This window comes from Varroa destructor, unplaced genomic scaffold, assembly GCF_002443255.2.
Source record: "Varroa destructor unplaced genomic scaffold, Vdes_3.0 BEIS01000006.1, whole genome shotgun sequence".
NCBI classification, from domain to species: Eukaryota; Metazoa; Arthropoda; class Arachnida; order Mesostigmata; family Varroidae; genus Varroa; species Varroa destructor.
In genome coordinates this window covers 5,041,031-5,055,539 of record NW_019211459.1, presented here as the reverse complement: position 1 = coordinate 5,055,539, position 14,509 = coordinate 5,041,031, and the positions used below count along the sequence as shown (strand labels likewise).

The window sequence follows — 14,509 nt, the reverse complement described above, 5'->3', positions numbered from 1 at the left end:
TTTCAAATAAATAACTGAGGTCTATGGAAGAAGTCATCACTTTAATTTGACCTCGAAGCAGGATAATGCTGGGTTTATTCCATCGCTGAATGATAGCTAAAAATAAAAAGTGGAGTTTTGTGCCGGTACAGCCTTTCTAACAAGGATTTGAGCAAAATCAGACCTTTTCGTTCTAATGCTTCAATCACAATTCGTTGAAGGTAAAATCAGCTCTAAGTAACCAATTCCGTATTGTTCCATAGGACATCCTCTGATACACGGTACTTTGCTAGTTTAAACATTTTCCTACATATTCGAATTTGAAGCATTTGCTAAAAATACTCGCTTGTTTACGATAAAGTGAGTGAAATTGGTATTTCTTGATCGTAGGGCTCGACGTTATCAGTTGATCTGTTGATAACCAGATCTAATGAATGAAATAAAAAATTCAAGATAATTATTAATTATACAGTGAGATAATAAACAGGCACCCGTCGTCACCGTTACACCAGACGTGCTGAGCGTAGATTTTATACTTTTTCAACAATTATTTTAAAGATATGACATTAGAACATGCGACATCTTTATCAGTCTAAGACTGGTACAGTTTTTAGGCCGAATTTGAATTTGGAAACGGAAATAAACTTTTAAATAAAAAAAAAACTTTTGCAAATAAGTTTTTAAAAAAAATTGGTTATTTTTTTTCAGCGGGAAATCCTTTGGAGCGATTGTTTCAACAGTTTAAGACGGCTTAAATACGGTATTCGACCTTAGCGCGGCAAAGTATATCACATAATAGTCTCAAGACAGATCGCATCTTTGCGGAACAAATATCTTCAACTAGTAGGATTTTTAATATGGAATCGTCAATTATCGAGCCACTTAAAAGACATTCTTGAGGCAATCTTTGCTAAATTAGAAGGCGCATGAAACGGACTGCATCCTTCAAATCGAAAATGCCGTTCTTCAACTTCAGCTACCATCAGGCAATTTTTTAAGCTGAATAATCGCACAAGACGCACGCGCCCTCAATTGTCTAAGCAGCCTTTGACCTTCACGAAGTGCAAATTATCGATTGCCACGATTGGATCTTGTTTCCTACTGAAGCATTCATCTTCGCAGTTTGAAATCTCTATCATGGCAGACGGCGACACAACATACAAAAGAAAAGACAGCGACTGACTTTAAATAACTGTATTTGTATAGTTTATATAAAACAGCCTTGAAAATGTTAACTAACAAGTTTAATATTTTTAGTTCCTTTAACAACGAAAATGTTTACTATGAAGGTTAAAAGGTTAAATGAGCTAGTCATTTTTGCAAGTAATTTATTGTTATATAATTTTTAATTAATAAGAATTTAACACAACACATGGTCACCAGCGGATTAAAAAACAGTAAGTACTTCTTCTGGGAAAAGGAAAATTCTTTGGCCATTTTGTATTGGTAACGCTCCTTCCCTTCCTTATGCGATATCGGTCTTGACGTCTTTCAAATCAAACAAAGATATTTTTAATATTATAAACCATCTAGTTAAACTAATTATACTTACAAAATCTATGATCATTGCTGCACAAGAAGCACGAACGCCTGCAAACATACGTAAAAGTCGAGAGACCCTTAAAACGTAATTATATGATGCCACTTGTTGAGTACTTCAAATGCTAGACTGCCAATCCGCAGACATTTACTACAAAAATGCAGTACCTGAAAAATGACAATCAATGTGTAATTCGTTTTTTTAGAGCTATAATTCTACGTAGACGGTAGGCCTAACTAACAAGTTTTCGTTGCGACTAATAACCGACAATAGGCCAAAGAAGTTCCGTCTTTAATAACAAGCATCTGACAGGTCTGCGGCGGGTAGATGATCTGACTATTATTATATTATTATTATAAAACTAATTTATGCCATATAATTATAAAGTGAGTAATAATAACTGCGTGTTTATACTGTATCAAATGCGTTGAAGAACATCTTTTCATAAGAACGGGCCAACAGACCCGTTTTGAAATTGAAGATAATGATTGACAATGCTATAGCCTGTTTACTGCACTTAATTCAAAAGTTATCTAAAGCCAAGAGCCAATAGCGAATTACGGACGAGAGTTGCATAGTAATGATAAAGGATTTTTTGCGGATGTCGTCTACAGCTGGATAAAAACGTTCCTTTTCTCTAAATTTTAAAAACATCTATTGTTATTGTTATGAGATGGTCTACGGCTAACCGGATAGACATGCTACCCGAGATATGGCTAACCTACATATCTATGCGTTATTATATTACGTTTGCGTTTCTGGCATGCGTATAGGTCTAGCTGGTTTACAATACGGCGTCGGAACCACCCATTCAGTGGATCTTTGGGTTTATCAAATTTTGATGACGATGGAAGCTCTTCTTATACAATAATGATGTTGGATTTGAGACCACCTTATTCACTGGATCTTGATACGAGGAAGACATTGAAATGACAGCACCCAGACTCCGACCTGGCTAGGACTTCAATCCCCAGGGACGTGAGAAACCTTTTTCGTATATATGTCTTGTATGTGTGTGAGAGACAGAGGGAGAGGGAGAGCGAGAGAAAGAGAGTAGGGGTTTCTCACGTCCTCATATCGCTGACAGCAGCCTCAACTTGATCCTAGCGAGGGGACCTGTTATGCTAACTGGCGTTGTCACCTGGGTAGTCTACAGATATCTGTGTCTCTTCTACGCCAAAAACATGGAAATAAATGTTGCATTACTAAGCACCAATAGTCTACTTACTTTGTCCCTGTCACTTTTGCACGAATGGATATTGTATCACATTTCGGCATATTTCAGGCGGAGGGTCAATCTGATGATTCGCGATCGGGACGCTACTCCGCTGCTGTCGTATCGCTTAGAGCATCTTGTTTGATCCCGTTAGTTCCCCTTCCGTTTCTCGAAGAAAGAGACTCTCAGCAATTTGGCGACAAACCTCTTGCAAAAAGAAAAAGCTGTGGTGGACTAGAATACACTCTTTATGCATTGGTCGGTTACAGAGTCTTCTCTGGATTTAATTTGCTTACTCGTTGTATCCGTATTTGTATGCGATCTCCATAATCCATGTCCTTATCAATAGGTAAAGCGACGGTGAAATAAGTGTGTCAATGCTATGCCGATCCCATTTGCACTAAAAACCCATATGGTCTAAAAGCACCCTTTTTGAAGGGTTTACTTGTTTTTCTTTTGTTAAAAATCTTTCCGGACACAAACGATTAAGCATAGATAGTCTGTGTCTAAGCAGGCAGGTCACTTTTACATGCGTGTCTCAGAAAACGTGCCAGCTGAGAAAAATAGTTTTTATTATTAAGACCGTCATGTTAATGAGTCATGGCTTTTTCCGATGTTTTTTTTCTAATTGTTTTACTGTGTCATTTTTAACTTATTTTTGCTGACGATCCGCCTTCTGCTTAATCGATTATTTCGACACAAATCAAAGGTGAGTGGTATACCGTGGTAACAACGTAATGTTTTAGCGATTCGTACTATACTAACATGATGCTCAGAGCCAGCTAAGGTCAGCCGATGGACGATAATGGAACTACGAATAGGGATTTTGTTTAGTTAGACAATAGAATTTACAAATTGTCCAGATATTTAGTCTAGGTTAGTATGTATGTATGCTTATCCTACTCGGCGACGAATCGCCCTAGCTCCATTGAAAGAACAAAAGAAAAGCGATGGACGCCATGATTAGCAGACGCGCATCGTACCCCGTAGCTTTGCTTGTGGTGTATAGCTCTTGGTCCAGCCAGGACACTGTCTTTGTTGGTGATGCTTTCTCACTTAAGCAGCTGCCTTCCACCGACGGACGTCATTCGCGCCAACTTGTCTGGCTGCCTTGCGACCGCCAATCGATTCCACTCACGTGCAACGACACTTAATATCCGCACTTACGATAAGAAGGCGGGAGGGAAAAGACAGACCCCCACGCGCGAACGTGCGAGTCTAACCTCTCTCAGACGCCTCCTCACATGTACGTCTAGAACCGACAAGCGTTGTGCTGTCGTAGCCACCATAACAGTACACATGACCAAACTGGCCCCACAAGAGGCAGTACTAAGGAAGACTAACACAGCCATTACAATGGCGACAATCGTAAGAAGAGGAATAGAAGGAAGACCCCGTAGCTGCCTTGTCGTAGAGCGCTATTTCTTTAACCCCCTCGCCTTCCCCTCATTTCCTCTCGCTCTTCCTGAGGGTTAGATCGGTTAGAGACGGCTATAGAAATACCTAAGTCAGCCACCTATACATTCACACAGGCAAGGAGACGGACATACTTAGACGCGTATGGCCCGTTAGAAAGATATATCATCGGAGAATAGCCCATATCGGCAGCTCAGTCGACGACAAGGTTGAGGAATGACGCGAAATGTTTGCAGGATACGCGAGGTATTGTTATTCAGCAATGGTTCATATCACGGATGATACGGCGGCCAGCAGAGGATATTTGCCTCCTTGCCTCGTACGCCTACGTGGAGAAACTATGAAAGAAAAGTTACCGCAATATATGCTACGGTACATTTGGAAATCACATGCAACTTGCCCCTAGCCTGCGCGGCCTTCCTCCGGTCTATCATGATGCCAATTTGGCACTGGCTTACTGCTTACATCAAAGGCCTGAGAAGACCTGCAGATGTTGCTAACTTCAGTATCTATCTTCTAGACTACTTTGACACCGTACTTGACGTTCGTATAAACCACGAATTAAGCCGCTTTGACGCTGAACGTATTTTCTATCTTGCAGCTGATATTTATAAACACGAGTCGACGATATTCATCAAACTTCACAATTATTTTTTATATATAAAAATTACGAAAGGTTATTCGACAAGAATTAGCTAGAGGGCTATCAGTAAGCATTGTCGTCGTAGGGGCCGTAAGTAAACCACTTCTTTGATTTTGTTGTGTCTAGCGTAAAAAAGAAGCCACGTTTGTCATTAAAATTTATGTCATCATTATAACTGTCGTTGAATCATGCACTTGAACACATAGCTGTCTGATATCATAAGCAGAATCTGCATACCGTATCTTTTAATGTAATGGTACATATCTAACGGACCTCTGACCACCGTGTTTCTTGCATCTGAGTGCTCGATTCTTGGGTCTCAACTAGGAGGGGAAAGTATTGCAGACCTTTTTTTGTGATAACTCGAACTATTCAATGGCGCAGAGACGATCGAAGATTAGCATACAAGAATATGAGACACGCATAGAGATTTTCCAGGCACCGATGGATCGGCTTAGAAGAGTTTACCTACGATCTTAGCACTTTCTCTCATTTGAATTGCACCACATCCGAGAGAACCACTTCAAGTCTAAAGCAAGCTCGCACGAACTGACTGGATGGCACCCTGCCCGGTTTGGTCATAGATCGGTTCTACGTTAAGTTGCTAGACACTACAGTCAGCCATTGCACTCTGTTTTCTTGCCTCTATGCTGCCACTGGTGAGAGTTAGGACCAAATAAGTCTGAATCCCTTCGGCTATTAACTGGACATGTAAAGCAGACGAGCGTGAACGATCTCTATAGAAGCTGAAAACGAAGGCTCTGGGAGAGAGGTTAACACTAGAACCGAACGCCGTCGCTGATCGAAACGACTGCTGCATAGTCTCGCCGGGTTGCCTCTTAGATAGCGCGGGCCGGGTCCGTATGATAGTCCTCAGCAGAGGCGGCAGATTTTTGCTAGTGCCTACCAGCGCCCTGCGATCACTGCAGCCGCTAGCAGCTGCAGTAACAGCTAAGCAGTGGTAGCAACAGTGACAGCCACTAGCGAACAACAAACAAACACAAGGGACGCCGGCAAAGACGAGCAGGGTAAGCGGCAGCGGCCCGCGATCGCCGACAAATAAATAACTCACATCGTTAACATTTATACAAATATAAAACGATTTTATGGCCTTCCCCGCCCCGTCCAACTCGGTCAGTCCGGCGGCTCCTGTCGGTACGTTCCCTCTCTCCGATCGGTCTGTGCTCTGCTGTCCCCTTCCCCCTTTACGGTTTGGCTTACCTCGGATACCCCATCGTAGGAAAAACGCTAGACTTCCACGGTCAGCTCTTTTGGAGGAACACCCTTGCCCACTTTGCTAGACGAGCGCTGGCTTTGTAATACATATACAGATGGGTAGTATACACACGCAAGAATAAAAGAACAGAACGAGTAAGAAGCAACGAGTGTGGATTTTACTGTGGCTGCATCCGTAGCGAATGCAATTATGCATAACTGCTATAGGGTGTACCGTTATCATCGTTGGAAAACGCGGAAAAATTTTAAAACTCGGTCATAGCCATGTATCTAGAGCGTGTGTTCACTCATGGCGCATCCACCGTGTTTACCTGCCGACGCAATACCTAAGACAGTTAAGGATAGTGATTTAAGAACTAGGTAAATAATATACAATTGTTGCCTCGATGTAAGGATATTTTCGAACATTGTTGGAAATGTAGCAGCTACTCCATTGAATAGCTAATTTGCCTTCGTCATTGCAATGGCCGGAAGTTGTTATGGCGCAAAAGTCAAAAAAATATATGGTAAAAAGGATATTAAACTGCAGTCAGCCGCATCAGTACTGCCAAATATGTCATTGAACACAATTCGACCTCTCGTGTAGGCAGGTTTATACATAAAGCCACTTTATACATAAAGTGGTTCCACTCGTGGACTATGCCAGTATTGAAGACTAATAAGATGTCTGCTGAAATTATTGCGTTATTCCCTTCGCACGATATTCTTCTTTTCGTACACTCCATTATTACGGTTCGATTTGAATTGTCCAGTTATTGGATGTACAATATTTCCACTCTGGACACCAAAGTTCCTACAGACCCCGTACTCTTGCTTCTGCGCAAACGAACAGGTGGCAGTATTTTGGCTCAGCTCATAGAAACACAGACCCCAGACTAACTGCCCCAGGCAAATGATCGAAAGGGTTAGCTAACATTGAAGTCGGCTCTCATTTTATTAATGTTATATGGTCGCATCGGCAGGGAAAAGGGACTAAAGAGGGCAGAACTGTGTGGTGTGCCGTCATTTGTTGTCTCTAGACGCCCAGGCCCGGGCACACCCACATTCTCACACAGTTTGCTAACAGAGTCGCTCATCTCCGATTAATTTTGCCCTTCGAAAAATTGTCGTACATGAGAAATTGCCAGCTTTGTTTGTGCCTTTCCCATAGGACACAGATGGATCAAGTAGACAAAATTTGTCAACTATGTTTAACTGGAGTTGTGCCGCTTTGGACGAGATGTGGGGTCTCTGTGACGAGGAAACTAAGGGCAATTGACGGAATCTCAAAGTAACTGCAAATAAGCTATGTTAACGCGAAAAAGAAACTACAGGACAAATAACGGTGCTTGAATAGGACATGTTTGCTAGAGAGAAGTCACTACGTCTTAGTGTCTTATTGAAACAAACACATGTATGACATGGACGACTATCAGCGGTGATTAAAGGCAATGGGTAGTTCATAGGCGGTTGTCTACGTACGAGGAGCTTTGCTTTCGCAGCGAAATCGTAAAAAATTATATCGACCATTTGCAGAGGTTACTAATTTTTGAAGCATCGCCGCTTAGGTAAGGCAATTTCAACGGAATACTGAGTTAACTGATTGACTGATGTTTGCTTAAGCTTTGCTTAAGGACGCAAATGTAGGCCTTCGAGCAAAGAAAAATCAGTTTTCGTTCGTGTGGTTCAGGTAGTCCACCCAGATACTGTACAGGCACTTCAGCCCGAAGTAGCTGACAGCCGCCATTCGAGACGCTGTTTGCTTGCGTTTAATATCAGTTGACTAAGCTGTACATTGGGTTCAGTGCTACAACCCACGACCGGCGTATTGAACAGTGAAAACTACGGAAAATTACGCTTAACTTTATATTTGCTACAATTTTGGTAACGTTTGCACTTTTTCTGTGAAGGTGAAGGAGAACTAACCCGATTACTCTGAGAGCTTTTTTAACAGTCGATCCGGTTTAGAATCTCAAACTTTAATGGGTTACTGTCTATTTGGCAAAGCATGTTTTCATCAGTGCAAACATTTTTTTCCTACTTTGTGGTGGTTTGAGATACGGTTTGTTCTCCTTGGAGAAAACTCGTTCTTGTTTAGTTCTTGTAGTTGCTTCCTGCGGCTGAAATCCTTACCAGATAAAGACAGACTACATCGATTTCACCGTGGCGAAGTACCAGCAAAGCGCTTGGGTCAATTTCTTACACTTGACACAAATCACGGCGGTCCTGTTTTCCATATGAGTGCATCGATATTCGGCGCTATTGATGGATAGAACCACAACGAGGCCTAGTGCGGGTCGGTAACTATAATCACACCATAAGGTACCTCTCTCATTGGTATATTTGTTCTCGAGGTGAAATTCTGCTTTCAAACATGTGTTACAATTGTCCACTGCCCTTGCGGTCGTGAACGGAAATCGCGATAGACCATTACGTGATCATTTTGACGTAATCATTCTTCTTGCAAGGTAAAACGGAAACATACATTGTCCTTGCGATAACAGATTACCATCTGAGAGAGAGAGAGAAAACCACAAAGCGAGGTATGCTATTCGCAAGCTGTACAACGTACTAGAACATGTAATTCTTTAACCTCATGGATACGTTTTTGACATTATATAGAGGAGAAGAGTTTTCTATTAAGTACCGTGAGGCTTTTCTAGTCATAGAAGCTTTCGCGCCTTCATTATTTACTGACAGGTATTAAGTCTTAAGAGTAATAACTTTTTAATAATCCTGTTGTTTTCAAAGAGTTCATCTTCCGACATCTGCACCATAACGATATACAATGTACATCCTGTCATTTGCGGCAAAGGACAATAAATCTAGAGTCGTCGCTATAGAGGAGTCTGCAAAGCAACCACGCAAGATCTCAAAGCTCGAACTCCCAGAGATACTCACAATACACAAAGCTAGAGCGCTTATTTCCGTGTAGAGATGACGGTCGCAACACTGCAGTATTCCTTCAAGCCTATTCCTTTTCCTTTTTGAAGGAAGAATCCTTACGAGCACAGCTCTAATTTTACCGCTTGTCTGAATTAGAAGGCGTTTCAAGGGCAGCCTGCGATTGGTCTTCGGGCCTAATGCTACAACCATCTTCTGCTGGCTTCCCTGGTATTGTTACGACCGACGTCTCACCTAAAGGTGATCCATAATCTTTAGCGGTTTCATGTTTTGAGGATGATTTTTCATCTCCGTCCGATTTCTCTTTACTAGGTCCTTTTTTAGTGTCCTCGACCTTAAGTTTTGCTCCGTAAACACCTCGTACCTCATCAGAACCGGAGGACCCTTTTTTCTGCGCTTTTTCGGCTTCCTTTTTTCCTTTCCGACGCCCATTGATATTGTAAGGAACTGGTGTAGGGGAACCAGCCCAAGTGGCCCTTTGGACTATATCATCTAGATCCGATGGTGTATCAAGTATTTTTTTCTTCTCTGCCTTATTAGGCGGTGTTTCGGAACCTGAACGAGCTCGACGTTCCATTTGTTCACCCTTGCTACCCCTCGCTGGCCGGACGTCACTTAACTGAAGCTTAATGGGACCTTCATGTTTAACTTCTGGAAACGATTGCTTCATAATATCGGATCCTTCTTCTTGGGCATTTTCTTTAAGAGATACTCTTTCCACCTTTTTTACAGACGATGATCCCCGAAAAACTTCTTTAGAACGCTGCATTTTTTCTCTTTGTGTAGATCTTTTTTGGTCTTCCTCATTAAGTTGACTTCTTCCTCCTTCAGGTCTTGCAAGCTTTTTTTCTGCAGGTTCAGATCTGTTTTCTCGAGGGCCTTTACTTCTGGTGTCACTTCGTTGTGCATTTGATACCATATTATCTGTTGACTGTCGCACAAAAAAACCCTTCGTCACTTTCCTTCGGATTTGGCCTCGGGTAAGCGCCTTACGCGGCTTGGAGAATCGTCGTGAAAGCGGCGCAACGGAGCCCCTTTTCATGCCTTTCGTTTCCTTTTTTCTAGAGTCCTGAGACTTTCTTCTGCGTTTTGGCTCGACGGAAGGGAGTGTAGCCCCTCTAGATGCTTTCGTTTTTTCTCCAGAAGATTTTTGACGAGTTGGTTTGCTTTTTTCATCAGTTTCCTCTTTAGAAATATCAACTTTACGGGAAACTACAGAACTTTCACTAGGCAGTATAACAGAACTTTTCTGTTTTTGCTCTTCACTTACTGGTGGTTTCTGCTTCGTAGTTACGGTGTCACGAACTGCCTTTCGTTTAGTGTCATCTACAGGAGTCACAATGGCTGTTGGACTTTCTATCTGCGGTTTATCGGTAACGGGCGGTTTTTGTTTTTGATCTACCTCCTTACTGCCACTCTCTGATTCACTTTCTTCCGGGCCTGCCATTTCTTTATCAGCCAGTTTCACCTTTACCTTACGAGGTTCTTCAGACGACACTTTTTTCTTTTTTTCCTCTTGCGGCGCCTTTTTACTTTCCTCTGGCGGCGCCTTCTTTTTGTCCTCACCGCTCGCACTTTTTTCCTCCTCTGGCAACTCATGTTCCGACCCTTGCCTTAAAATAAATCCCTTTGTGACCTTCTTCCGGATCTCTTCTGGCATTAGCTTCTTCTTTCGTCTGGAATCGTCCTCAGCAATGTCAACTTTAGGCTTAGGGATGTCCTTGACGTCCTTAGCTGGAACTACTTCTTTATGCTTGGTTTCGCCAGCCACAACCGGAGTGCTCGGCGCAGCAATGTTAGATTTCATCTCAGCCATATCTCTAGAGATTTTATCCAATCTTGGGGTTTTTGTAGCTTTCAACTCGCCGACACTCTTTCCTCTCCTCTCTCCGCAGCGGGCATCTGAGCAGCCACCGACCTCGCATATGTGATGTCGAAAGTTACGATCGTCCATCCGATATTTTTCATCAACGATATACTCTTCCTCTTCGTCATCAACAACTTCTTCCTCAGGCCATTTAAGTTTCTTGTCGTCACGGTAGATCAGATTGCGGTGTGCAAGCACTACAATGTCGTCATCATCGGAGATGCGCGTTCGGTCATCCTCGAACCGGTGGTGCACTGATGGGGTTGCTGCGAAGGTCGAGGTCGTCTCCTCGGACGCTGTCTCCACCGAACTTTGTATGTTTGCAACATCGGACGCTGTTCGATTGTTATGGGCAATATCCGGAGGCATTCCTTTCACCTGTAGGGCGCGCTATCGATAGTATAGCTTACCTCAGGAAAGGTTGATGCACATGTTTGTAGCCGCACTCACTATCACACAATTTTCGTTGTCAATATTGACTTATCTGCTGCTCCACCGGCCTCATAGAGCAGCCTTGCCTCATTATTGCCAGCAACCGACATTGATATCGTTCTGCCAAGAACGAAGCAATATCTCTGTGTGGACAAAGCAACCCGCTACAGAAAACTTCCATTAAACAATTTTCATTTACAGCTTTAGCTGCGTATTGTCTTACTGAAAATATTAAGATGCTTCGATTGTGTGTTGAAATAAGCTTGCGTGTTTACGGCTTTAACCTCGACAGGGGCTCTACGGTCGTTTAAGCGTCGGAAAAATGAATCTCTTTAGAGAAATCCTGCCCGGTACAGCGGTTTGTCAGTCTAATGACATTATTATGTGAGACCGAGACTCTAGTTTTAGCCCACAAACTGCTGATGAAATAAAAAAAAAACTAAAGCAGATATCCTATTGAATTAATTTGACGCAATGGCTTTCTCTTTCCCGCTAAAGCTTACACCGTAAACAAGCCATACACATTTATAAATTGGACACTAAAAACGACAAACAGCAGATTTTGCCATAGTATCCTGCCATCCTTCTTCTTAACAATCCTTTGTTATTTTGCATTAACAGGTTTAAAAAGGTTTTCATTAATTCAACACACTGACAACACATTAACTAACGGCAACTGCAATCAAGCTTCTCCTAGAGATATCTCCATGATTGATCATAACACAGCAGACCACAAGCATAGACGAGCGAGCAATGCATACAGAGCCTACAAAGAATCGAATCGTTTGAATTTTTGCTATTGACGTTTCAGTTAGCGCTATCTGAGCCGTCAGAGACACGACGCAAAGCTGTCAGGTCCCATACGATATTTCTATGTACATTGCTATAACGTACCTGCCATAGAGGTTTGTTTGTTTGCTTATCATACCTCGATTAACGTCGACTGCTCCGTCGGTCGTTCGCAAGCTTTTGTAGTATCTCATTTGTTAATGGACCGAATAAGCAGTGAACACGAAGGAACTAGAAAGGGCGCATGAGTTCACTAGTTGTCAGCGATCGGTAAGCTGGAACTGAATACCTGAACATTACCAAGTGACAAGCGGTAATAGCTAGACAAACAGTCAATGTGTGTTGAAGTCTAGGAACGAACGAGGCGCTCGAGTAACGACAGGACCAGATGTTCACGCATCGCCTAACTGGAACTAAAATATTATTGCGTTCTATATGTTAAAGTGATTTTGGTTATCCCGTAGCGACTCGTTTTGTATGGCTTAAGGATGGGATACCCTACTCTGTTCAGTTATTGATAGCTAGTTAAATATGCGGAAAAATTAGGTTTGTCTATCGTCATTGTACCACGTTATGGTTCTGTCGAAATTGCCTTAGGCGTCCGGCACCCGATACGAATCTGTATACATTTGACTTCAAATCTTGGAAGGAGAGAACCTACACAAAATACGGCCTTCTACCTGTGGCCTCGTCTGCAGTTTGATGACATCACGTCCAGCACTCGAATCTACATTTCTTGGTGGAACGCAGATGTGGGATGCTTACTTTAATTGTATCCAGTTTACCTGAAAATTAATATTTCCAAGGTAACTAGATACAATTGGCTTAAAATACATCGTTTTTATAGTATAGTATTATCTGGCCGCTTGATTTTTATCGCACGTCCTACCTGTATTCCAAATGGGTCATTGTTTTGTCCATTGCAAGGTATCGGTGCGAAGTTCAGTACGGAAAATTAAACGAAGTAAATAAAAAAAAAAGGTTGCTTCGAAACCTAGTTTAGACTAATATGCACATGGTATAACCAGGACCGATCTTCAATAACCAGTTAGGTTGGATCCAATAGCTCGTGCAGGTTCGGGGTGCTCACTGAATATCAACAGGAACACAAGCATATGCTTGCACAGCTGGCTTTTTCGTAACTACCAGCCATATTTCCTTAACAGCCCGTTCTCCCTGTCGAAGAGCATGGAGCATAAACCTGGCAACATGTCGTCCAACATGTCCGTGTATATAGATGGATATGCAAATATAACCTGCTAGACCGATCTATTCGTAGAGCGAAACGCAAAACCTTTATAGGGCCGTAAAGGGTCGAGGAGTCCTATAGGGTGGAAAATGACTGAATGCAGCCTGGACAGAGGCCAATCGGGAACAAGCAGACTTGACTGAAATATCGATCCTTTGTGTTGCCCCTAAGTGAATCAAAATGAAGGCACTATTATTAAGCGGAAGCGTACGTTTCAGAAGCACCGAGATAAATTCTAAGGCCAGCAGAGTTAACCGTTATTGTTATTCAGGCGTTTTCTCTAAAACACTCACAGCGCAAAGGGACCGAACCGTTGCTTTGCTTAAAGCTGTCTTCTTTAAATTTTCATATCTTGGCACAAGATAATAATGGCTATAGAAAGCTATTTTTAGGTGGTACATAGAAATATGGGATGTGTATAATATATAATAAAAATAAACTGAGGGAATTTTCTAGTGTTAAAGAGGTTCCTTATTACGTTTCGAGTGTGACGACAGCAGGTGTACGCTGCACATCCGTTCGCGTGAAAATCTGTGATTCTTCTTATCATCTACACGTAAATTGCTTGTACTTTGGGGTACAGTTTATCGTATACGCACGGAGAGCACTTTCTCACGTAACGTTTTTGACAAGACACAATATAACTGATAACGGTAGTAGCTGTTGTGACCAGATAACTAGAAGGGGTTTCGAACCGCGATTGTTAACGATTTATAGCTATTTCGTTTGAATGCTATTATATTATGTGTCATCTAGAATCGGTGCTTCGAGACCAATGACGATTTTGCAGGCAAGTAATAGGCCATCCTAGACACGGATCTGTCTACACGTATAACTACACGACCGGTGTGAAATCTAAAACGTCTATTTATTATAAAATTTATTTGGTAATGAGCGGTGCTGGAGAGCAGAGCTACTGTCTACTATACGAATTTGGCAGAATTTTAAAAGTCGTATATCACCAATATAATGAACGGCTCGTTCCTTTTTAGATCAAAGAAATGCAGCAGACTTATCCTGTGGGCGAGTTGTCTCGTCCGCATTGAAAACACTTCCGCGCGTTCGAATCGGGCTGCTGACTCTAGGGCATTTCTAAAACACCTCTCTCTGTCTCAACTTGCTTTCTTTGCATTGCAAAGTTTCTAAGTTAGTTCGTTCGTAAGTGCACTGAGACGGTGACTGGGTATGCACCAACAGAGAGAAGCCATGGCCTCAAGTTCCTAAAGTTTAAGAGAAATCCATCCTTGTCTTCTAACACT

At 42.2% G+C, this 14,509-nt stretch overlaps 1 protein-coding gene across 7 annotated transcripts; it reads right to left on the bottom strand.

Annotated features, from left to right (window-relative positions):
- Nucleotides 1-53: 53 nt before the first annotated feature.
- LOC111253401 (uncharacterized) lies at nt 54-13,524 on the bottom strand. Of its 7 annotated transcripts, none has more exons than XM_086992815.1 (3): nt 2,748-13,524; nt 1,532-1,569; nt 54-1,111 (listed from the first exon to the last, which is right to left on the bottom strand). In XM_086992815.1, exon 1 carries the CDS (start codon nt 11,147-11,149, stop codon nt 9,032-9,034), a length of 2,118 nt encoding a protein of 705 aa, XP_086848941.1. In that variant the 5' UTR covers nt 11,150-13,524; the 3' UTR covers nt 54-1,111; nt 1,532-1,569; nt 2,748-9,031. The 7 variants fall into 7 exon arrangements, with proteins under 7 accessions (XP_086848941.1, XP_086848942.1, XP_022668466.1 ...); XM_086992816.1 differs by lacking the exon at nt 54-1,111 and having other exon boundaries at nt 1,159-1,569; nt 2,748-8,521; nt 8,911-13,524; XM_022812731.2 differs by lacking the exon at nt 54-1,111 and having other exon boundaries at nt 1,159-1,569; nt 2,748-11,355; nt 12,141-13,524.
- Nucleotides 13,525-14,509: the final 985 nt, after the last annotated feature.

Coding starts and splice junctions, on each gene's coding strand:
- LOC111253401 (XM_086992815.1), bottom strand. CDS start 11,149: ATGCCTCCGGATATTGCCCATAACAATCGAACAGCGTCCGATGTTGCA.